The sequence below is a fragment of the Rhineura floridana genome, chromosome 7, assembly GCF_030035675.1.
Source record: "Rhineura floridana isolate rRhiFlo1 chromosome 7, rRhiFlo1.hap2, whole genome shotgun sequence".
Lineage (NCBI taxonomy): Eukaryota > Metazoa > Chordata > Lepidosauria > Squamata > Rhineuridae > Rhineura > Rhineura floridana.
The window spans coordinates 115,334,953-115,361,119 of record NC_084486.1 but is presented as its reverse complement, the minus strand read 5'-3'; the positions used below and the strand labels follow the sequence as shown (position 1 = coordinate 115,361,119).

General features: G+C 40.0%; 1 protein-coding gene across 2 annotated transcripts in view; it reads left to right on the top strand.

Moving 5' to 3' along the window:
- Positions 1-26,167, top strand: part of PLOD2 (procollagen-lysine,2-oxoglutarate 5-dioxygenase 2) — a 93,943-nt gene that overhangs the window by 18,889 nt on the left and 48,887 nt on the right. For both annotated transcript variants that reach the window (XM_061636952.1, XM_061636951.1), the window contains exons 2-6: positions 2,770-2,861; positions 6,790-6,926; positions 21,926-22,089; positions 24,359-24,471; positions 25,546-25,609. In XM_061636952.1, the coding sequence (XP_061492936.1) occupies positions 2,770-2,861; positions 6,790-6,926; positions 21,926-22,089; positions 24,359-24,471; positions 25,546-25,609 (570 nt within the window). The remainder of the gene's footprint in view (positions 1-2,769; positions 2,862-6,789; positions 6,927-21,925; positions 22,090-24,358; positions 24,472-25,545; positions 25,610-26,167) is intronic.

Below are 26,167 nucleotides of genomic sequence, written 5' to 3'. Positions count from 1 at the left end.
TCACATTGTGCCTCCAGCATGCAGGTTATATATGTAGCAGAGCATGGGAGTGAAACTTGTGAATGGTCCCCCACTGCACAGACGTTTTGGTATGAACTAATACTTATGTGAGGGCTTGTCTGATCCTGTTGTAGAATGGTGAGGAGGGGGGAGAGGTGTGTGGATCTCATAAATCAGCATAGGGTCCTGATGGCCCTCTAGATGTTGTTGAACTCCAACTCCCATTAGCCTCAGCCACTATGGCCAGTAGTCATGGATGTTGAGAGTTGTGGTCTAGCAACTTCTGGAAGGCCACAGGTCCCCTTCCCTGCCATACGTGGTGCCTGCTGACTGAGTGCTTATGTGTGTAAACCTCAATTCATACTACAGATTCATGTGTGGCAGGCAGGGTATGCAAGATCAGTGCTCAGTGCTGTTTGTACAGCTTTTATATGAGATATGGGCAAAGGAATCACTGGTTACTGTCTTGAATGTGACTTGGAAAAGCCTAGGTGCAGATCCCTAATGGATGGGGAATACCAGTGGGTAACCTTGGCCAAGTCACTGTCTCGGCCTAAACTATCTTGCAGGATTGTTGTGTGGATAAAATTAAACCTACTTTCACTTCTCCAAACTCTTTCAAGAAACAGCTGGATACAAAAGTGACAAAATAACACTGTCTGGAAGGCAAGTTTACCATCGGCTATATATATTGGAAAGTTGTTTGCATTTGGGCACCTCATATGATATCGTAATAAAATATTGCATGATGGTTCCTGAGATCAAGGAGCAGGTTTTTCATTTATGTTTGGATACAGTTGGGCACCATTTTGAATCCAGATGATGAACTGAACCTTTCAAAACTGCTAGTATTCAACAGTTTGTAGTTCTTTTACAGGGGGTCTGTGAGCTTGAATATCATGAATCCTGAGCTAAACTAATACAGTGATTGTGAGCTTGTTGGATAATCTATTCTCTCATACTAATTCCCTTTATGCAAAATATAAGAACTCATCAATTTAACTGGCAAAGCAGAAATTTCATTTGCAGAGTTGAGTAACACTTTCCTGTCTAAACAAACACTTCTCTGATTATTTCCTTTGGGGTGATTATAAAGTGTATTTATATTTGATCCAACTTGCAGGCAAGGATAGGTATCTTCTGTAACCAAATTCTGCAGTTGCTGCCAAATCTAAATACTTCATACAGGAAAACTTAATAAGGAATTAATTTGGCTTACTTGGATTTGTATGATCACATTTTCTAGTATACTATATTCCCAATGGTTTCTTTTCAAAAGCTACATAATATTTGCTCCATAAATCAAAGGAGAAGGGGATTGTAAGTTTGATTTTTGTCATAATTGCATTCTTCTGATCTTTGCTTAACCTTTCCAGAACCTATAAGAGGACAAGGATAAGATATGGGAAAATATCTAAGCCTTGCATTATAACTTACAATGGTACTGATTATGTATAGTAACAATTTTTCTTACAGTGCACATAGGTTGCTCTTGTGAAGCTGATTTGTTCCTGCTGCTGAGATGTACCCACTACTAGTAGCAATCCTATTTTAAAATAATGCTTTGAAACAGAGATGCATTTTCAGTTAACTAATCCCCAGCAAAGTTCAGACTCTGACATAATAGCTTGAGACAATAAACTTAATGCACAAACTGGATTTTCTCTTTTGTGCTGTAAAAACATGCATATTGAATATATATAATTTTCCATGAGTTTAAAGGGCTTCATTCTGACTTACACTGATATTCAAAAACTTGCAAGACTATTACTTGGAGGCTGAGACTATCTAAGCCTTTGTGTCAGTAGTTTTACATAGGGGATACCAAGTTACACTTGTGGCCTGAACTTCTAATGCCTCCCATCCTGAGTAACAGGATACAGAGATTAATTTCGACTGATGTATTTCACAAACCAGCATTCAGGATCTCTTTTTGTCTTGTGGTTCTGACAACTTGCTTTTCATTATTTAAACTGAAAATTTGTTCACAAGTTGAATGGATGGACTTTTTCTTGTGAGTTGTTGAAATGCTTGATTATATTTTATCCTATTTGAATAAAGGAGAAAGTAAATTGTGTAAAACGGGGGCAATGCAGCACAGTGGTTAGTAGCCAATCCAGTTTCAAAATCCAATTCAGCTAAGCTTCTTGTGTGGCCAAGTTTTTATCTGTCAGTCTAATCTACCTCACAGGATAGTGGTAACTGGGTTACCCAATGAATTTCTCTCTATATATCCCAGTTCTTATACGCTGAATCTCAGGGGAAAAGAAGGTACAAGTTTGCCTTTTTTGTCAACTGCTTTGGATGGGTTTGTCATGGAACACAAGAAAATGCCTTATATTGCATCAGATCACTGGTCCATGGAGCTCAGAATTGTCCACACTGACAGCAGCTCTCCAGGGTTTCAGACAGGGTTCTTTCCTAGCCCTACCTGGGAGCTTCTGCATGCAAAGCCAATGCCCTACCACTGAACAAAATGGAAAAATGATTTGTCAGTTGCTACCTTCTTCACTGTCTGCTGCAATAGGAGCTTCCTGGTGAGCAGGGAAGAAAGTTTATCTGTAAATTGAAAGAAAGCAGATTCTGTTTTTCATTCAGGCCATAAATGTGCTACATATGAAGCTTCCTTACACTGAGTCAGACCACTGGTCCAGCAGCCCATTGTCTCCAATATGTCAGACCCTTAAAAAGATGGGCTAGAATCCACTAATTGTTGTTGTTGTCCTGTTGAAGAACTCACACCTCTCTCTCTTTCCTCCTCTTTACTAGATAAGCTATTAATTCTAACCGTTGCAACAAAGGAAACAGACGGCTTTCACCGGTTCCTGCAATCAGCAAAGCATTTCAACTACACAGTGAAGGTATTGTGCACTCTCTCTTGCTCTTTCAGAATATGGAAAAGAATTTCACTCTGTGTGTGCGCGCGTGCGTGCATGCATGCATGCGTGTGTGTGCACGCCCCAGAACAAGCCACTATAGAATGAAGTCATGGAAAATACCCTTTTGGCCATTTGCTGCATATCTTTGCCAATTCAGAATTATTTCCTACTGTAGGCTTGGTCATGTTTCACCTAGTCTAGCTCTTAATATTCCAGACAGTGGAGCATTCTACTGAACTCAGGAGATTATTCCATAGGCTTATATATTGAAGTGCTGGCAACATTTTATCCGCAGTCTGTGTAAATATTATCTCTTTCCATTTCAAGTTAACTTCTCTTATGTTTGGTAACTGTTCCTTTCATCTGAAAGTGATTGCCTTAGTTTCTGTATCTTCAGAATAAAAGGCATACATTCCTTCAAATTTATGTCTCCTTTTTATTTTTGGACTTACCCCAACTTCTCCTTTTAAAAAGTTACTTGTGCAAGGAATGTGTACTCATCTACTTAATTCTGTAGAAATACATTGATCACTGAAATAGGCTCTGTAGGACTCGGCACTACAACTTAAAAGGGAATTTCCCATCACAGAGGTTCAGGGCAATGGAGCTCCAATAAAAAGTATTTTGCTTTCCAGAGGGCCTGACTGCAAAACATGGAGAAATGATTTATATTGAGACATGCCACTGCTCCATCTACCACATTGACTGGTATCAACTCTCGAGACATTTGGACAGGAGTTTTTCTTAGCCCTGCCTGGAGATGCTGGGGATTAAACCTGTGACTTTCTGCATGCAATGACTGTGCTCTGCCACTGAACTATGGCTCTTACCGCCATAGAAATATGGGAAGATGCATTACACTTTTTCAGAACTTTGGTTCATCTCATTCAATACAAATTTACACTGATTGGCAGCATCTCTCCAGAATTTCCCAGCCCTGCCAGTGATTTGAGACTTTTTGCATGCAAAACAAGAGCTCTACACTAAGCTATGGCCATGCTCCTCATTAAAAGCCTTTTTCAGACCATCAATATCTGGAGCTACTGAATACATGGAGGGAAAACTGGATTGTGCGTATTGTCACCATTGTGGCCTCCACATGCACAGGTCATATGTGCTTAAGCTCTCTCCACACAGTCGGGATTCAACAACCCTGAATCATCCAATCATGCGGAGGTGCCCTGTGCATGTACAATTTTTGTGGAAGGAAAGAGGTGTGAAAAAAGCTGATGTAGGCTATAACATTTATTTCTGTTAGTTCTACTTTGTAGCCCTCTAGTACCTTTACCATTTTTTCTCTAGGTTTTTTTCCCTAGCCAATCAATTAAACAGATGCTAGTCCAATCAAAACTAGCAGCTGTTCTGGCACCTCAGTTCTATGAAGGTGCTTAAGCTGCCACAGCAGAAATGTTTATCTCAAGTCGATGGCCAGGAACAGTACACAAGAAATGTAGAATTTTTTTCTGCAAGCTAGGCAAAATGTACAATTGCCACCACCCAACAAAACTCCTAATATGAAGATTAGTGGAGTTGGTGCCCATTGTGATTCAGCTGTCCTATCTGTTCCAAACAGCGAGTTGTTCATAAAGCAGCCTGGGTGTTTTGAGAAGGGTACTGATGGCTGCAGGATGCTCAGTTGGAAAGCACACCCACAGGAAAACCAACCAACCACAGAAAATGTCCCAGCTTGAGGCTATAAAATGAACAGAGCCAAGCCAATCAATTAAACAAATACTAGTCCTACTATCAAAAACATATAACATGTGCCATATGAAAATTAATTATCTATATGATCTTCAGAGACCTTTGCTTTAATTTATGATTTCATAGGAAATATAGGGAGCTGCCTTTTACCAAGTAAGACCACTTGCTCCTTCTAGCTCAGTACTGTAAACACTGGCTAGCAGTCACTCCACCGATTCAGATATGGGGCTCTCCCAATCCTCCCTGGAGGTGCCAGGGGAACCTTCTGCATGCCAAGCATGTGCTCCACCACTGAGCCACAGTCATCCCCACCTCAAAGATCAAATCCAGAAATAAGAGTTACAGGTAGTAACCTTATCATTTCTCTTAGCCATTGTACTTTACCTCTCTACTAGAGTCTTCTTTCACAGTTTCAGTTAATCCTTTGAAATGTTATGCCACTAGTGCTTATTTTGTTTAGGAATCATGAACTTTCCCCTCTCCTTCTCGGAAATATGGTGCTTTGAGTAACTTATGTGGTGGAAAGTAATTGCTGGGTTTCTATTTGGTTAGGAATTGTCTCTCATATTTCTAGAGTGATGTCATTGTGCTCAGTGTTGATTGGGACATGGAAAATTCAGAGACTGTCTTGGCTACTGCATCTGCCTGTAAATGGTACTAATGACCTGACTGAATCCTATCCAATGTGGTGTCTGACATAAGAACATCTATAGAATAAAGCAGTGGTTCCCAACTTTTATGAGTATGGGGCCTCCTTTGTAAGCTCAAAATATTTTGTGACACCCCCCGCATGCTAATTGTAATTTTAGTCTCTGTTAATTGAAAAAAATTGTGTGTGGCAAAATCACATCTCCAAATATCCCTTTCCATAAAAAGCACCCTGCAGGCAGGGAGGTGTTGCTTTCTTTTCTTAATCAAATTGGTATCTCCCTCCCCCCCCACAGTCTGAAGATGTACAGTCCTGTTTCCCAACACCAGAGAGTTACAGTATTGGACTGAGATCCAGGTTCATATCCCTACCCAGCCATGAAGCTCACTGGGTGACTTTGGACTAGATAGACTCTCGCAGCCTGACCTATCTTACAGGGTTGGTGTAAGGATAAAATGAAAAGGGGGGGACCCGGTGCACCACCTTGAGCAACTTGGAGGAAAGGTGGGATATAAATGCCGTAATAATTAAATAATTAAATACATTTCAGCTGCAGTATGTGGGCCCTAGCCTTAGCCAACCTGCTGAGCGTTTTTATAACAACAACAATAACAATAATAATAAAGCAATATGGTAGTGGTAGGGATGCTACTTTGTAAGACAAAAGGGTGGATAGATTGGGGAGGGGGGTTAGTGCTTTTAGGCCTTGGGATGCTTGGGAAATGAGAGTGGAGCAGAAGACAGATCAGTGCATGCACACCCACAGACATACCTGCCTCTCTTACAAGCAACTGCAGGCAGGCATTTGGGCACATGGGAAGCGGGAAGCCCTCAACTGCTGTAGCATCTTGGAGAGAGAGATGGGGGGGCAGACTGTAGGTGGAAGAAAGGGGGATGGTGGCTTACACATTTGGCCTCAAAGGTGAGGGCTATGTGAGTCTTGAGGTTCCTCACTGTTCCTTAGTTCCATCTGGGCCAAAGGAAGGGGGAAAGGAGACTTTCCTTGCAGTCTTGTTTCTTTTTGCTTCTCGAAAAGCCCTTTCCTCTTGTTCTGAGTAAGGGCATCAGCAGCAGTGGCAGTGCGAGGAGATAGGAGTCAGCTATAGTAATCCTCTCTTCCTGGTAGCTCTACCCTCAGCCTCCTTGGACATCTGCCATGTGTTTTATAGGCAGATGCCTGTCTTCAACACACCTGAAAGACACTCTAGCACTTCAGCCAAAGTCCTCCCCTCTCGCTTGGAGCAAGGGAGAGGTATTGTCTACAGCGGCAGTGGGGAGCAGAGAGCATCCAGGAAGTAAAAATAATATAATTTCTTTACAGTTTGTGGTCCCCTCTGGATTACTTTGCAGCCCCCCTGGGGGTCACAGCCCCCAGGTTGAGAATCACTGCACTTGAGGACAGATTGGCCAGACCCTCATCAAACCTGGAGTTAACCCTGATTTATGGGATCATGTCAAAATATTGCTAAGTCTCACTCCTCCTAAATATAATAATACCGGTTGTGATAGTACACCCTGCTCAGTACCAGACAAACACCTTCATTCTTTTTTCCCTAGATCCTGGGTAAAGGTGAAGAATGGAAAGGAGGAGAGGTTCTGAACTCTATTGGAGGAGGCCAGAAAGTACGTCTATTGAAATCTGTGATGGAGTCATATGCTGATCAAGAGGATTTGGTGGTTATGTATGTTGACTGGTAAGAACTGCCTCATTTTGGCTTTTGTACTATAGTCTTAGGGTAACTTGGGGGAAGTGGAGACAGATCAGTTTTGTTGTAATGTGCTACTTGCTGATTAACATGCAGATATTTTCCTATGCCCTAGTTTTTAATTGGGGAAAGCTAGTGCATCTTTTCCACTTGCAGAGATGTTAGGCCACATATGGTACACACAGTGTTTGTTCAATAGATTTACAGATGTAAAAACTGTCATAGGGCCATGGCTGCTGTATTCCTTGAAAAGTGCGTGGGGTGTTATCTAGACTTGAGAAGCTGTGAGACACACAGCCTAATGTAAACATTCCTGCCTTATGAGTTAGAAATTCCTGTCAGAAGTAATTGGGTAAGTGAACTGTCCAGTTGGCAGTTAAATAAGAAAGAGTCCTTATAAAGAATGCACAGCAAGCTGCAGCAGCAACTTCATGTTAACATTCATCAGCTTTCCCCAATGTGGTGCCCTCCAGATGTTTTGGACTACAGCTCCCATCCCTGACCATTGGCCATGCTTGGCTGGGGCTTTTGGAAGCTCAAGTCAAACAACATCTGGAGGGGAGCACATTGGCTACTCCTGACTTAAGAGTCATGCATAATTTCTAAAATGCGAAGGTCAAATGCTTGGACGCAAGCTTTCCTGATGATGTAATTCCCTCTGAAATGGAAGTCTTTCCCACTCATCACAGATGTCTTATGTGAGACTGGCTGCAGTTACTCAGTGGTGTCCTTTGTGCATGCTCATAGATCTTCTTTCCCCCTCATATTTTCCAGGTCCTCTTATTGAAAGAAATTGCAGGGCTGAGGTGTGGTGATTCATATGAGGCTCTGAAGTAGAGGCTGCTTATCTGGAGCCTAATTCTTAGGGTGCATGTTTGGTGGTGTTTTGTCTCCTTTATTTTAGTCATACTTTTGTATCTTGTATGTTCCTTCTCCCCCTTTCTGTACAAGTTTATAGCTAAAGTGGGAATTTGACCCATTTGGGGAGTTTATGAGTAGAGAATCAGAGATAATTAATCCAGAGGAAATGTTTTGTGTGATATTATTTATAATGAAGTCTATCACAATGAAGTTCCTCCAGACGATGCTGGACTATAACTCCCATCTGCCCTCACCAGCATTACCGGGAATGATGGGAGCTGTAGTCCAACAAAATCTGGAGGACCACAGGTTCCCCATGCCTGGTCTATTCTGTCTAGTTTAGTTGCATTAAATAGTCAGACCCTATCCAAATAATCATTCTACAGGCCACCCTATATGCTGTCAGTGGACAGGGGAGGTCTGGATTATGCCTGCTGGCGTGGCTCACTTACTGAGCCTGACCTTCACAGGTTGGAGATGACATATTCACCAAGGGGCCTAAGAACATGCATGCCAACAGGTGCAGATTGGGAATTATCCATATCTTTCATTTTTGCAATTGTGTGACATCACCTCCAATGCATGGAGGTCAGACACCATGAATGAGCCAGGCAAGGGGGTACTGATACCTGCTGACACAAAAATATATAGCTTTATGGAGAATAACTGCCTGTGCTGGGCTTTAGTCCCTTGTATATGGCCTATGGAAGCCTGCCAATCTAACTTCCTCTCTATGGGAGAAATGGCTAGTCCTCTGGCTGAATTTAGCACCATACCACAGCATCCTCTGCTTCCCACGGTTTGCTATGAAGGCTTCTCCAAGAAAAGGCAGACTTTAAAACAGTCTCGAGGGAAGAATAATGGAAGTGGAAAACTTGATGCGTAATGTAATGAGCCATGTATTTGTTCTGAAACTTGCATGCTACTAAAGCATAGATTTTTGTCTATAAAAATTAGGTGTGCATTTTTAAACTTTTTAATAACCTCTCAGAGGTCTTTCTTATATGGGTAATTACATCCAAGATAGCTTTGGAGGTTGTTTCAAAGCAGGTTGGTGAGCAGAGAGTGGATGAACTTGTGTTTTAGTTTATCCACAGGGAGATTACTTTCATTTTTATGTTGAAATTGTACTTTGTTCCTTAATGCCATCTAGAGATTTAGGCTGGGATTCTAATCCCACTTTCCTGGCAATAAACCCCATTGAATTCAGCAGGATTTACTTCTGAGTAGATATGGTTAAGATTACAGTGTTAGCTTTCTTTGCAAGCTACCTCTTCTCCTCCCCTCCTTTTTTATTAGTAGCTGATTTAAACATTTATTATTATTATTATTATTAGATTTGTTAGTCGCCCATCTGGCTGGTTGTCCAGTCACTCTGAGCGACGTACAGAAAAAGCATACAAATACATTAAAACAGTAAAACCTCAACCAAGAATAATAAAAACCTAACCCTCCCCAAAGGCCTGCCTAAAAAGCCAGGTCTTCAAGGCCCGGCGGAAGTTCATCATAGCGGGGGCATTTCCACTTGTTTCCAGGTTCTTAAAAAACATTGTTTCTTCAACTTGATATCTCAATTCTTTTTATAATATGAAGATTTTTAACCCACAAATTCCATTTAAAATTACTTATTTTAATGCTTCCAATTGTGTAGATGTAACATCTTCATTGTTGATTGTATTTTCTAAACCAGAGCAAACAGATTCTCAGTCTGATTATGTTAGAAAAAATAAATTGAACTTTGATTATCCTTATTTTTCCTCTGCCATTAAAAAATGTAAACTTGTCCCATTAAACAAAATAATCCAGTATGGTTCACAATATAGTCATTCACCAGCATTTTCGTTCAGGAAATAGCTACCAATACTTGGGTGGTTTTAAAAGGGGATTATACAGGTTAATCAAAGATAAGACTGTCAGTAGCAGTTGCTGATTCATAGGGTCACCATAAGTTGTAATCGACCTGAAGGCACATAACAGCAAAAAAAAGCTATGAGTCATGATGGTTGTGTACCTCCAGAACTGGAGGCAGTTTGCTTCTGAATGCCAGTTGCTAGGGAACACAATTGGGGAGAGTAGTATTGTGTTCATATGTTGCTTGTGGGGTACATATTTACTATATGGTGACCACTGGTGTAATCTCTGTAAAACTGGTATAGGTACAGAATAGGATCTTAGTATGGTGGCACTCTTGGTCACGATGACATGTGGGATTTTGAATCAAACAGATAGACTGTATTATATACAAGATGTTAAATGTAGATAGTACATGAATAAGTTGTTATTTTCCCTATCCTACCTACCTATCCTATCCCACTAATCCCAATGAAATCCTCCCACAAAACCACAGCCCTTCTAACTAGATGTTTTCTTCTTGATCCCTAATCCTATCTAACCCTAACTGTCAAACCCCAATAACATTTCTCTTCAAAACTCCCCTTGGAATTCTCACTCACAGACCCCCTCCCACCTGTCAGTTATGCCTCATTTGCACCTACTAACATCCTATTAACGCTGTCTTACCTGAACACAATTTCAAAAGTTTTAAACATATAAATAATTCTGATTTTATTGCATTTATTGTTGTTATATGCCTTCAAGTCAATTACGACTTGAGGCGACCCTATGAATCAATGACCTCCAAGAGCATCTGTCATGAACCACGCTGTTCATTGCATATCATATCTTAAATGCTTTTCCTCCCCTTCATACGGCTGCTGCTGTTACCCCTTCGAAAGTAGTCTGTATGCCTTAATATGCTGCCACTCTGGGACAGAGAAAGGCAAAGGAATAACATGAGGTCACTCTATCTTGCAATGGAAAAATGTTGCCTGTGAGATCATGCTCTAGAGAGCATCTGGTTCCTGTCACTGGCTGAAAGTTGCTCCTGCAAGTTTGCAAAGAGAGAAAATGCAGCTCTTTGCCAGTCACCAGTTTCACCTCTCCATCAGAGCATTCCCTGTTTTGCACTGTGCTGTATGTTCATCTCCAGGCTTAGCCAGCTTGAATAGACAGTTATCTGTAGCATAAGCCAACCATTTTTATTTATTCATTTAATTTTTGTTGAGAGCTGGAGAAGCTCCAAGGCACACTTTTCACATTCCTTTTGCCAAATTTTGGGAAAAGCAAAACAGTGGGAGTCTTCATAAGCCCACCACGTAACTTTATTCATACTATTTAACAGGCTTTCTTTCCCCCAACATTCCTAAATACCCACCATTCTGCTTGGATCAATGGAGAGGTCCTTGCCTTTTTCCTTTTCCCCTTGTAAATCAGAAGCTCTCTTTCCAGTTTTCTTTTCCAGTGGGATTAAGTGGCTCTACAAAAAGCATAGCACGCCAATCATCCATATATATTTAATAGTTACATATCTTCCCATGTGTTCAACCTTTCTGAGATCTTCAACAGAGATCTCTCTCCAGGTTCCTCTGCCATCTTATGTATGATGTGTGGTTATCAGGGAAAGGTCCTTTTTATTGATGGTGCCCAAATTCTGGAACACACTCCCCAGAGAGGCTCACCTGGCACCCACTTTTATGTCATTGTAATGACACCAGGCAAAGACTTGCTTTATTTTCCCAATCTTTTAATTAAGAGGATAAGAAGAGTTCTGCTGGATCAGACCAGAGTCCCATCTACTCCAGCAATTTGCTCCCACAGTGGCCAGCTACATGCTTATGGGAGCCCTGCAAGCAGGACATGAGTTCAGTAGCACTCTTGATAGATATAAGTTCTTGCCAATCTGTATTAATCTTTTTGCTGCTTTAGTTTTTTGTTCTGTCTTTATGCAAGATCTGCTGCTGTTGATTTTATGTATATGTTACTTTATTATAATTTGAAGCCACCGTATTAATTTGATGGAAGGCAAAATGTACATTTTAATAAATTTAGAAATTAATAAATTGATTCTGCAGTCTCTGATTTTAATATTGAAGCATGCTATCAAAGTAGCGTTGCGTACTTGATTGATAGAATAGCAGTTTGCTTGGTATGGTGCTAGAAATAATAATAACATTCTGAAAATTCTGGGGGGAAATGATAATGTCCCAGATCACTCCTTAGTATTTCTTTGTGAAGCCAATTTGGACACATGTTAAACCTTGCACAAATTGCACTGCTCTTGTTAAAAGGCACTGAAAAAGTCAATGCACTGTCGTGATCATGCCTCTTCCTTCAGGGAATGTTATGTATCTTTTTATGAGGAAATATTTTGCCATGGTTTCTGGGAGAGATGGATAATCTGTTGCCCTCCAGATGTTGTTGGACTCCAACTCCTTGTCAGCAGCAGCCAGTATGGCCAATGGTCAGGGGTAATGGGAGTTGTAGTCCAATTATAACTGGAGGCATCAGGTTGGGGAAGACTTTTGAATATCAGATGCTAGGTTCCTCATTCCTGATTTACAGTATTCAGTAGCTGTGTGGAGATAGATCTCTTTATAGGACAATCTGAAAGGCTTCCGTACTACTTCATTCTGGTTTAGGCCATCTCAGGTAAATAGAGACCTGTTATAGCAAACATTTTCCCCATGTCAGGCAGTTGTAAACTCTCATATAAAGGTCTTCAAATATACTGTTTCAGAAATGTGCTGCTGAGTTTGTAAATGAGAGAAGAATGTCTATGAAAGCATACTTTTATAAACTGAAATATATTTCCCTTCTATGAAGCAAATCAATATTGTTTTGCAAGCTAAGTTTCCCACTTTTTCTACCTACAAAGGATTTTTTTTAAAGTGTAAAGGCTGAAAAGTACATAGCAAAGTCACATCATAACATCTGAGCAAAGCATTCCTTTGGCAGCAAAACTTTACCTTGAGCGGTGCAGCTTCTGTACACAAGCCATTTACTGTCATATTGCTGGTGGTTTGTTTTTAATTCAAATTGGTTAAGTCTGATTTTTTTTCTTCACACACTGCTCTGACAGGCGTCCATTCTGTCATTATGTGTTACTTCTGGCCCTGGTAAGAGTGAACTCCTTTTTGGTTTGTTTTTTCCCCTTCAGAAAATACCCTGCATTTACAGATTTCTACTTTATATGAAGGGGAATCTTTTGACTCTTCAGAAAATATTGCTCCGTAAGACATTTTGTTGAGATCTGCTCCATTTTGCTAAGTATCTGTCTGGTTCAACAGTCATAAACCTTCTTAGGGATCATATTATACCTTTCCTACATGCCACATTTTGTGTCTGTCTTTCAGATTTTTCCCACTCTTTTCCAAGCACCTGAGGCAGCCTGCTTGGGTCCCTTGATGCACTTTATCTTCAAAACTGCTTTGTGAGGCAGGCTGAGATTAGAAATGGTGATTGGCCCAGGTTTACCTCATAAGCTTTTGCGGCAGAGTAGACTTTATGTATTTTTTTTATTAAAATACTTACATACTGCAGGCACTTTCTCTCTCTCTCTCTCTCTCTCACTCACCCCCCCAACACAGTTTACAGTGATTATATAAACACAATAACAACCATATAAAAATGTAAAACAGATCACCAATTAACTATTACAGGAAAGGTTTATCTTAATTGTGTGCATAAGCCTGGATTTTTAAAAAATGTTTTCAGCAAACATTTAAAGGTCAATATAAAGGATGCCTGCTGAAACATTGTTGGAAGAGCATTCCACAGGACAGGACTCCATTTCATGTCGATGTCAAATCAGCCACACCAGCATTCAGCCTAGGGTCTTCCATGACTTAATCAGACATTCTGATCACCTTACCACATAGTTTATTTTTGCTGTTTTGATTCCATTTGCATCATCTGATCTCACAATAAGCAGATTGGTAGTCAAGTATAATTTCTGGTGCTAGGCTCACATTGCAAGGGGTGACCTTGCTGCCTTTCTTTAGTTCTGCTGCTTTGTTCATTAGGATGCCATTGGAATTCCTGCACCAGCACTCTGACAGCCTCTTCTGGAGTGCCTCTCCCAATATGAACCTACCCTGGACCCTTAGATCTTCCTCTGAGGCCCTTCTCCAGGTCCCCCCTTTGAGGGAAGCTTAGAGGGTGGTGACAAGGGAGAGGGCTTTTTCAGTCATTGCTCCCCATCTGTGGAATATGCTCCCCAGCGAGGTCTGCCTGGCACCGTCATTGGCATCTTTTCATCACCAGGTAAAGACGTACCTTTTCTCCCAGGCATTTGATAGGTTGAGATGATGCTTTGTTTTTAATATGCTGCCAAACCATCCTGTAGCTATGGGTGGGTGGTACTGGTATTGTTTTGCTCTTGTTTATTGTTATGTTTTTATAGTGTGTTTCATTTGTTTTGTTTTAACATTAAGTTGCTTGGGGACCTTAAGGTATCAAGTGACTAATAATACTAATTATTATTATTATAATTATAATCATTATAATTATAATTATAATAAATATAATAGAGAATGATCATGAAGATGATAGCTCACAGACATCTCAAATGTAACCATTCCTACTTTGGTACAATGGCATCATCCTTTCATGCAGCTGAGTAACGCTTCCAGTTTAAACATAAAAGGAGTTAACAAAAAGTAAAAGACAATCTGGTAGTGTGAGGAGAGAAAAAGAACACAGTATTTTGCAATGCAAAGGTGTGTCCCACTCTGCTCTAAAGCTTCTGCTACAAAAATACAGCCAGAAAGTAATTCTGGGCCAGCTGTTATTCACATAGCCTGCCCTCAGACATAAGGTGGCATGTTTGTTTCACATCCTTTTCTTGCTCAGCCCTCCATTCCTAGTTTTCCTTTTTGGAAAAGCCCCATTGATGAAGTATTAAACTTCCCTCATTTTTCCTCATGATGCCTGGGATGTCCCACTTCCTGGAGACTGTTCCAGTGCTCCTTCTCCTCAGTGCTGGTTGGAGATTCCACAAATGATGCCAAAGACTTCTGCTGCTGTCCTAGAAAGGACTAATCTGCTTTCTTCTCTCCCTAAGCTGAGTTGACCCCATAGGTTCCAGTGAGGCTTTCTTTTCCTGCCTCTGTTGGACTAGCTGCCTGGGAAGTATCTAGGGAAGAAACCAATAAAAGGGAAGTGGCACAGAGCAGCCTTAACAAACTTGTTGATCTCTATGTGTTTTGGATTCCAACTTTTTATAGTCCCTAACCATTAACTGTGTTGCTTGGGGTTGATGGAAGTTGTAGCACAAAGTTTCTGGCAGGCACCAGGATGATGAAAGCTGTTATAGGTATAGGATGGATGAAGCCAAAATGCTTCAAACAGCTGGGAGAGCAGCAAGAGAATATAGTCCATCAAGGGCTGCTGAACAGATAAAGAGCAGAAGAGAAAATAGAGGAAGAATATGTTTTGTGCACCCTCAGCTTGTTAGTGAAGAGCAAACCTCTTTGGATATATTCATTATTACAAAATGAACAAAAATGAGTAAGATATCCTTTTTTCTTCTCCCTGTGTGGATTGAAGCTGCCAGTCTATAAGGATCTCTGTGGCTTTTGCATCTGCAGTAGTAACTCTCTGGGGAGATAGTGGAGGAGATAGGGAGATGGCGGGGGGGGGAAGGATGGAGACAGCCAAGGATCTCTGACTGTTAAAGACTGCTGCAGCAGCGGAACACAATTTGGCAAGCTTGTAGTGGGGGAGAAGGAAATGGAAAAAGGCATAAATCTTCTTTATTCCCTAGTAATGAATGTCCGAAAATATTTGAAGAGCTGCATAGGGACAATTAGAGATAATCTCAAACAAAACAAAATTTGAAGAACTGCAATGAGAGAGTGAAAATGCAAACACACAATACCAAACTATAAAACACTGAGTTACATCCAAAAGAGCTTTTAGGCTTTCCAAAGGCCATTAAAATAGGTGTTGCTTAACATGTAAATCCACTGGTTCCAGATGTAATGACTGAGCTATGTAACTTTAAGAAAGGCAAGTAGTTTCTGCATTTTGTTGACCAGCAAGCTTTATTAACTGTGTTTGCAAATAAAGTAGTTAGATGAAAAACAGCATTGTGATGGTAGGATACAGGTTTGCTTGAGTGGAATCAAGTCAATAATTGCTCTGGTTTCGACTTCCGGGAAGGGTGACTTAGCCTGTGCCTGCTTTTGAGACGGGCTCCTGCCTCAAAAGAAGCTTATTCAGATATATCAGTCAGTTTTTTCTTTTTTTTTTTGACTGATTAAACTTCTCCCGGGTAGGGAGAAACGAAGAGATTAACCTTAAAGCCTATTTTTGTTGGGACGACCAGATCTCATTAATTTATGGGACGAGGTCCAGCCGACGAAGGTGGGACGGATTTTTAACAGCAAGCTCTATCTGATAAAGCGAACGTTCACCTTATCTTCTAAGAGAGAACGCACTAACAGGCAAGCACCCTTCTTTCTATATTTTTCTTTTACTTGACTTAAATTGTTGCTGTTTAAAAGAGATTTGCCAGATTGATCAGTTTTTGACATCTCACTGGGGAGCCATAACTTCTCTCTGCTACGCACTAATTAATAGCTTATCTCTGTTTTTGTTGCAAAAAGCTGTCCTGGATTTGCATTCTAAAGATATACACAGAAGAGGGATTTCTATTCCAGATTTTTATTTTGAAAAATATTATACTGTTTTGAGACTACTCTCTTTTTGGTCTATTTTATTTTGACGAATCTGTTTCTTGACGATTGCCATTAATTGTTTCGATCCTGGGAACTGCATTTTGTTTACTTAACTATTGGAGAGATAAGGCTGTCTGCTCTGTTTATACTGTGATGTCACCAAGTTTGGAGTATTAACCCAATTGTTGCTGAAATAAGAAGTGGTTTTCCTATATTTTTCTTTTAAAATGGCAATTAAGAAAGTGGCTGAAAATCTGGAAATAACTATGTTTCAGAAAATAATGGATGAGATTGAGATAATGAAAATTGAATTGAGTAAAATGAAGCAGGAGATTAAAGATATAAGGGTCCCTGTGAGAGAGGTGATCCTGGAAGGGGTCCCTGTGAGAGAGGAGACCCCGGAGATTGGAACAGGGGTCCCTGTGAGAGAGGTGACCCTGGAGACTGGAATAGGGGTCCCTGTGAGAGAGGAGATCCCGGAGATTGGAACCAACGTGGAACAGGAACAAGATTTGGAGTCTATGGACTTTAGAAATAAAATCTATTGTTTGGAACTCAATGTTATCTCTGAAGAAATGAATGAAGATTCTAGAGATAAAGTTATCAATGGCATGGATAATCTTCTGGACTGGAATGATGTGATGGAGCCCAATATAGAGAAAATCTATGGAATTAACTGCAGCCATGTGACAATGGAAAAACTTTTAAGAGATGACCCAGTGTATTTTGAAAAAAAAGAACAGAGATATGATTTTACAGCAGTATTTCAGCAACCTATTAAGAATGGATGGCAAGAAAATATTTGGGATAGAGGTAATCCCCATCAGACTCTTACTATATGACTATGGCTTTGACAGCAAGATTATTATGGAATACTGATAATGGAAGATTGGATATTGAAATTACTGGACTTAACAAGACTACTGAAGATGGAAGATGGAAAATGGAACTAATAGAGATAATAGAACAATGGCTACTGAAATTATTGAACCTAACAGATTCTGATGTGATGGATTAATTGAAATGTTTATTTTGACTATGGTTATGACAATAAGATTATCATAATTAGTAATGAGATGGATTAATCGATATGCTTATCTGGAAAAAAAAATTGATAGATATATTTCTTAAAGAATTGAAACCTCTCTTTGACTTTTTGTGGAAAGAATAAAGTAATGTTTATGAGATTTGATGATTAAGTAAGATAACTACTGGAGGAAAGTGATTTTATAATATGACTTAAGAGACAGGATTGTTATATATTATAGACTTATAACTGATTTGATCTTTGACAAATGGGAAGTCAATATTTTACTCTTTATTTTTTATTTTTGTTTTTTTTTTGTTTTTTTCTTTTTGTTTAACTATTTTTGATTTTGTTTTTTGTCTTTGAATGTTTTATGATTTTGTCTTGTATGTTTTATGAAAATCTGAATAAAAATTATTGAAAAAAAAAATAATTGCTCTGGTTTCTTGACAAAGGCCTCTTTGAGTTAATGAATTTGCAGTGCAATAACTCTAACAGGCTATACTGCTCATTCATTGTTAGCCTTTTTCATGGTTTATACAGAAAACAAGGTTTTTAACAAACAGTGTGTGTTGTAACAGAGCACTATGTCTTAAGACCTGCAATAATATCTGCAATAACCTTGTTCTGCTAAAGGTTGGCATGCCAAAGCCAACATATCAATTTCTTTTGAGAAACATGAGTTGGCAAAGTGAGAACACAACAAGTGATTGTTATGAACCACCTTGCTGTAAGCAACCCATTTTGCACTCCACTGCACTTTTGCATTGGAATTACTCTCTGTCAAATGACCACACTGATGCTTTGTATTTACCCAATGCTGCACTCCTAACCCTTTTTCTCAAATATATGCCTACAGTTTGGTGTAAGATCTTGGCAATGCCAGCATAATATTATGATTTGTGATATCATGTGGTGCCACATTCATCATTTTCCAACCCAAGCAAATGGTTCCTGCAGGAAGGCATAAGGAGTGTGCTGACAGGCCCCAAAAAACAATTGTGTGAAACTGGTGCTGCTGGCAGTAAACACTATCATAGATGTTTGGGACTGGTGTAACAGCACAACTATGAAAGAGTAGACAGGTATGAGGACTTGTAATCGCTCACAGGGCAATGGTATTTTATGCAAGCGCTTAATGAACAAACAGTTTGGTACCAAAAACCACTAGTCCTTTTCAGGCATTCCAGTTGCGTAGAAAACCAATGTGTGAGCAGGCAGATCAGGAATGAGCATGTTAGGAGAACTGCCATCCCCACCGTCCATCACAAAGTTGGGGGATGAAGGTATGAAGCATGGACTCTCTTACCATCCTCCTCTAGACATGTTCCCATTGATCAATATTCTCCTTAAATTATGGTGCCTAACCACAGGTTGCAGGATTCAATTTTTCCTGATAGAGAATTTGCATTTACTTTGGAGTAGAATAATTATAATAATCACATGCACAGATTGCACACAGCTGTGAGGACTGTTCACATTTAGGATGAATGTATGGAAAGTACAGTGAGTACAGTGTAATCCATTCTCATCTCATTCTGAATGAGTACCACACGCAAATGAGATTTCTGAAATATTAAGCAGTATGTAAATGCTTTGTATTGTATTTATTCTGTATTTATATTGTATTTTATTGAATTCCAATGTGTACGTCGCCTAGAGTGGCTTCGGCCAGATAGGCGACACAAAAATTAAATTTTACTTACTTACTTACTAAAGTGGGATTGTGCCCACTAGTCCCACTCCCTAACATTCACATTTTCACCCAAGACCACAAAGCCCATGCACATTCATAGGTGAAGCTTGTCGAAAGAGCCAAGAGACATAATCTTGTGTCCTTATTTGAAGGAACACATGAACGGTCCTCTGGACTAATCCTATTTTTTTTGGGGGGGTGTCTTCTCTTATGTTCTGCAAAATTGACCCCCCCCCCACATACCCTTTGTTCAACATGAGTGGTCGAAATGGCCCACTAATACATGATAATTCATGTTTTAAACTCAGAAAAGTAAGAAGTTGGGTAAGGGGAGAAAAGTTTCTAATCTATCAGTAACAATGTTTTTGCACTAGCTCACTGTAGTGGTTCTGGATAATTTATACAATACCTATATTGTGGGTATGTATTCTCATTAGGTTAAAATCCTCTTCCTGCAAAGGACAGGAGTAACATTTATTTTTCTATCAATGAACTAAATAATATTAATAAATTAACCCAGCAGCTATTGCTTTAAGGCAGCAGTGTGGAACCTGAAGCCCTGAGGAACCACATTCTTCTTCTTCGTCTTCGTCTTCGTCTTCTTCGTCTTCTTCTTCGTCTTCTTCTTCGTCTTCTTCTTCTTCGTCTTCTTCTTCTTCGTCTTCTTCTTCTTCGTCTTCTTCTTCTTCTTCTTCTTCTTCTTCTTCTTGGATTTATTAGTCGCCCATCTGGCTGGTTACCCAGCCACTCTGGGCGACGTACAGAATAAAATAATACATTAAACATTAGGCATACATTAAGCATTAAAATAATTAAAACATCCAGTAAAAATTTCAATCCATCCCAAAAGCCTGCCTGAAGAGCCAGGTCTTTAAAGTCCGGCGGAAGCTCATCATAGAGGGGGCATGTCGGAGATCATTTGGGAGGGAATTCCATAGGGTGGGGGCCACTATTGAGAAAGCCCTCTCTCTGGTCCTCACCAGCCTAGCTGGCGCCCCCCTTGCCTAATATCCTAATAATGTGCCCCCCTTGCCTAATTTCAAAAGCCTTCTGCAAGTGATCCTTTGACCATTCCCCAGCAGGAAAGGAGGAAGAGGGGTGCAGAAGGGAGGGAGGGAAGTGGCTGGAAAAGGGAGAAAGAGAGAAGAAAAGAGAGTGGGAGGGAGAGGAAAAGAGTGCCATTGCCCAGTTCTGATTCTGGCCCTCCCACCACTGGCTTTGGCCCTCCATTGCCTTTTCTGCCGAGGGCCCTCAACATAAAAAACTTTGCCCACTCCTGTATTAAGACAAGTACTTAAAAACAAAATGATATATTTAAATGGTTGGAGGAGTTTCGGGCTAAACTATCACATTTGTGAGCTGACTCCAGAGATGAAAATGATTGTGTGAGGACATTCTGTTATTTTGCTTCAAATGTTTCTTCATAAGATTTGGAAAGAGCTTAGGGATGCTGCTCCTAAATTTGTTGCAGCTGTATACAGCTATCTTCTAAATTTGCAAGGCATTATTACAGGAAACTACATATGTTCCAGTGTGATTTCCTCCCCACCTCGCGGTTCAGAAACAAATATAAGCCAATAGTAATCATCATCATTTTGCTGTTTCTGGCTACAAATGTTTCTCAGGGCTTCTACCATGTGAAGTGTAGGTGTGGAGAACACAGATTATGTGGCCCTATTTTTTCCACTTTACCATATATTTCGAGTCAAAGCCAACTTCTACAGTACAAAACACAATGATAAACAAACACAGAAAAAAATGGCCTTCCATTGGATAATTCTGAATCTGTCATCATAATTGGCCTAAACTTCATAAACTTCATAATTGGCCTAAACCTAAGGCACAGTTGGGCAATATGGCTCATTAGCTAGAGAGCTGGAGGTGCCCTCCAGATGTTGTTGGACTACCACTGGCCAAGCTGGCTAGGACTAATGGGAGATGTAGTTTAAAAGCACACCATGTTGGATATCCCTGACTTAGAGCATAGGAAATGCCTTTTAGAAAAACATATTGGTTCTTTGTTGGTGTTCACCTGGGCATAATACACAACCTGCAGTGGTCCATGTGTAAGTTGAAGACAACCCTAAGTCTGGTTTTGTTGGTGAGGGAGGGAGGAGAAGAACTAAAACAGGGCATCAAATCTCTGTAGACCAGGCATGGGGAACTTGTGGCCCTCCAAATGTTGTTGAACTCCAAATCCCAACAGCCCCAGCCAACGCAGGTAATAGTCAGGGATGATGGGAGTTATAGTCTACCAGCATCTGATGGCCACAGGCTTCCCACCTCCATTGTAGACCAAAACTTCCATGTGCCCTAAGAGAGCCAAACTAGATGTGGAAGGCCATAATTTATGTGTATGGCCATTCACATATAAAGTGGGTAGGGGAGTGCTTTAACAGCAAAAGGAACATACTGGAGAAGGAAGCTGAGCTCTTCTCCTTCTGCACATCACTTTCTCACAGTTAGTTGTGCTTCTGTGTCTGTCACTTCCTGGCTTGAATACTGGGAATGGAGAAAAATAGTTGGAGCAATGAGTGGAGGAGACAGAAGTTGTCCAAGGGACCAGGTTTCAGTGCCATCTCCAGCACCTCATGCTCCTTGTACTATTAAAGTACAACTCTCGAACTTTATACATGAATGGTATGGCAGTTAGCCTGATTTTAGGAGTAAATAGATTGTGTGTATCTGTCTGGAGTTTGATACGTCATTCTTCTAAATAATAATATATGCACTTGAAATAACTTTTGAAAATTAATTTTCTTCTAAATCTTTACAACACACACACACATATACATATATATTCCTGTTTTGAATGTGTATGTTCCTTTTAAGCTTCAAAGTGCTGTAAATAGTCATATTTTTATCCCCCCCAATCAAATTTCAGCTATGATGTTATATTCGCTGGGGGACCAGAAGAGTTATTAAAGAAGTTCCAACAAGCTAACCATAAGGTAGTATTTGCAGCAGATGGATTAATATGGCCTGATAAACGACTAGCAGACAAATACCCTGTTGTTCGCAGTGGAAAACGATACCTTAATGCAGGAGGTAAGTAGTAATTTGTAAAAACTCAAGGTTTCTTTCAGTTGCTTTGACTTGCAAATGTATATTTTATTTATACATTTCTTGAAAATATTTTTTAATTTACAATTTATGGAGTCATTTTCAAGACAGCACAATCCAAACCCAAAATCCACCACGATGAGAGAGTTTGGATTTGATGGATCTTGGGCTTTCCTGGCTGAGCCAAGGCTATGCCGGCATACGTTTTTCACTCCAGAAGAGTCAGAGAGATGAGATATGCTGGTGTGATTCACCTCGACTCAGCTGTGCTCAGCCAGTGTAATTTAAACCGGCATAATTCACATCAGTATAAAGCCCCCCCAAAGGGGCTTTCCATGCGAGTGGCAGGATAAGACAAGGAAAGACTTGCATCTATTCCGAACCCTGTTCAGCTCAGTCATGTGGCCTAAGACCCAGTCCTCAAAACCCAGGCTCACATTTACTTTCTGGGTCAGCTGGCAGTTGTCCCCCCCACCCCCGGAGGCTCCTGAGCAGAGATGGAATATGGGTCTTATGCCAGCCTAAGTTGCGCTAGCTTCCTGTTGTTAGGATTGCTCTGTTAGGCTGCAGTCCTAGCCATGCTTACTCGGAAGACAGTCCCACTGAATTCAGTGGAGCGTACTCCCAGGTAAGTGACCTTAGAATTGCAGCCTAAATGATTATTAATAATGTCTCCAAACATATTATACCTTTAACTCCTATCTATAGTTGTCAGCATAGATACAGATATTTAGATGGACAGAAACAAAATCACAAAGGAAAATGAAGAAAGAAAAAGAAAGAGGAAGAAGGCTAAATGTGTGACAAAAGATTAGAGAATTATATAATCTTAAAGCATGTATTTTTAACAGTTTACTTTTCCTTCTCCCCACCAACTATTTTATATGATAGGCATTTGAGCCTAATTCTAAGCATGTTTTCTTAGCATTGAGATCGCAGGGACTTTAGCATGCTTAAGACTGCCACCTTAATATCAAGCCAAATTTAAGAATACATAGGAAACCAATTTCAAAAATGTGACAGACAACTTCATACTACTCTCTTCAAATATTGAAGCTGAGTTCTAACCTTATGATGCCATTTTAACTATAACCTATGCATTTTTTTCAAATGGGAATGGGCATGGCATTCCCTTAAAAATGCTAGCATTGCTGGATATTTCATCAGTTGTCACAGATCAATCTTTTTTCACACCAGGCAATTGACTAACAAAGATTGTAAAGTTGAAAAGTTGTACTTTTTTCCCTCTGACTTCTTCACATGTTGCTAGGGGAATTTGTCTCCCCCTTTGTTCCTCTCCAGGATGAATTTCTTCATCACAGGCTTTCCTGACTTATCTCCTATCCCATCCTGGTTATTATTTTCCGTCAGTTCTTTTCCATCTATACTACAGGCTAGAGTCACATGGCAAGGAGGGACCTGACTAACTTGATCTGGTTCTGCAGTCTGATTTAGATCTTAAAGGCTCTTACAACAACAGAGATGTGGAAGGGAAGGGTTGATGATGTTCAGTCTCTTCCCCATACACTGGGTGTTCCTGCTGCTTTTAGAGAGCCTGTGGTAGCTGCACAGAGATATCCACCAACTATGAAAACCAGGTGTTTTCTATTTCTCCAGGACAGGCCTTACCCAGCAGTTGATCAACTCCAACATGCCTTACTTTCTCACAGTTCTTAAAGCAAGGATGGAGAACCTTTCCAGCTCAGATAGTGTTGGAGTCCAACTCCCATCACTCCTGGCCATGGACTGTGCTAGCTGGAGATGGTGGAAGTTGGAATCTAACATCATCTGGAGGACCACAGGTTCTCCGCCCCTATCTTACAGGCTGCAAGAGCAATAGAGAAATGGGAAGGGGTCTTGAGTAAACATGCATAGTGTTGTGCTGCAACTGTTGTGGGATGAAGGCCAAATATTTCTTTAATATGATGACAGATGGAAAAATCCAAGGCTGAGAGTTGCATGCTTTCTCCCATAGTTTGAGTTGTCACTCAGAAGCAATTAATAAAACCAGTTCCACGTCTGGAATAGCCCTTTCCTGCCTATCTATATGGAGGAAATATAAAAAAGCACAGAGATTCAGGGAACTTGTACCAAAAAAGGCAGTTCTCTGGTCATAAATTGGTGGGAAAAGTTTGCACAGTTCCTCTTACCAGGACTTTAAAGCCTTCCTGAAGTCAGATGTCAAGTCCAGACAGCTTATTTTCAAGCGAAAACAATGATGTCTTTATTTAGTTCAGTCTATGGTCTCTTTCAGGTTTTATTGGATATTCTTCAGCTGTAAATAGTATTGTACAACAATGGAACCTCCAAGATAATGATGATGATCAGCTTTTTTATACTAAAATCTATATCGATCAGATAAAGAGGGTATGTAGAACCATATCAGTAGTCATTCATATGACCCTGGAGTATGTCTGCTTTGCAAGCAATTGTAAAAAATTGGTTAAGAACCAAGCTGAAATTTTGGTTCCACTTGGGTCACTTGCAAAATTCATAAAGGCATGATTCTATCTTCTCTAAATATCCTACAGACAAGAGGGAAATATCAGCATACTTGGAGGAACCCCCAAGTTTGCAGACCTATAAAACCAATTTTGGGTGGAAGTAAGGAGGGGAGGAAAACTGCCTAAAATGGACTGAGCATGCTTAGTGACCATGAAATGCTTATTGATTGATTGGGGGAGGGGAGATAAAAATCAGGGGTTGAGGTAGAATATCCTGGAAAAGGGAACGCCTGGCTGGCTAGAACCCTGAAAAATGGCATTCCACACTGCAAAATTTTGTTTGCAGGTTCGACTTGTATAGTTTCATGCCATCGTCTTCCTAGCTTAGTGGTATTCTCTGAGGACTTTTGAACATCCTGGAAATAAATATCTGCACTATGTGAAGCTTTTTTCAGATATGTCTAGGATTCAATAGCTGACTATAATCTAGTCACAGAATCAATATATAAGAAAGCCAGTATATATAGCAGCAGTATGTGTACTGAAGACACTAATATTGTTCTGTATATCTCATGGCACATTTTAAACTTTTATTCAATTTTTATTTATTTTAAGCTGTTAATGTATTAGTGGTATTTGGCAGATACTCTCCTACTGTATGCTGCCAAATAATCATTCTTTGAGAAGTCATGAACTTGATTTGCTTGACTTATAAAACAGAAAATAAGCCTTTGGTAGTAGGATCATATGAACAGTTTTCTAATGAATCATATTTCTTGATGAGGGACAAATCTGTATAACATGCTGAGCTATGAAGATATATATGAAGCACTGAGAAAGATCTGGCTGAAAAATTAAGGCTCTTAAAATGAGTTATAAGTGAAAACATAGTCATGTTTTTAGCTAGTTTACATTTGTCAAGATGTTAGAATTCAATTTATGCTACCTTAGATTTTATAACATCTCATTTAGCATATTTTCTTTTCTTTCACTTTAGGAACACATTAATATTACCTTAGATCACAAGTGCAACATTTTTCAGGCTCTAAATGGAGCTGTTGGTATGTATGCTGAACTGCCTGTTGAGTGATCAAGGATATGCCAGGCGGATTTCTTTCTTGCCATTGCTGTGTTATCTATTATATAACATTCAACATCCAAGGGTCTATTTGTACATTTATATTTCATGGGGAATTATCTCCAAGTGGTGTTTGGTTTCAGGTCCTGGGCTTATGTACTCTCTCCTTGGCTTCCCAAAGGGAGTACTGAATGACCAATTGGGAGAGATCATGCAGTTATTTGAACATTGGCTCATTCCTCATCCTAGAAAAATAAAACCTATAAAGAACTCCAAGGGTTTGTTTTTTTCTCATGGGGGAAGAAAAACTGCCTCCAATCTCTTCCCAGCAACAGTCCTGAGGGGGAAAGATAAAATCTGAACAGGCCTTAATTTACCAAGGAAGTGGTGGGAAATGGACACCCAGTTCCTCAGAGCTCTGAGGAACCAAGTGGCCCATTGTAATAAATACAATTTTGGGACAGACACAATTTTTTTTTTTTAAAAAAAAATTAATTGGAAGCGTTCCTCATAAACTTAGAAATGGGCAGCTTGAGGACCG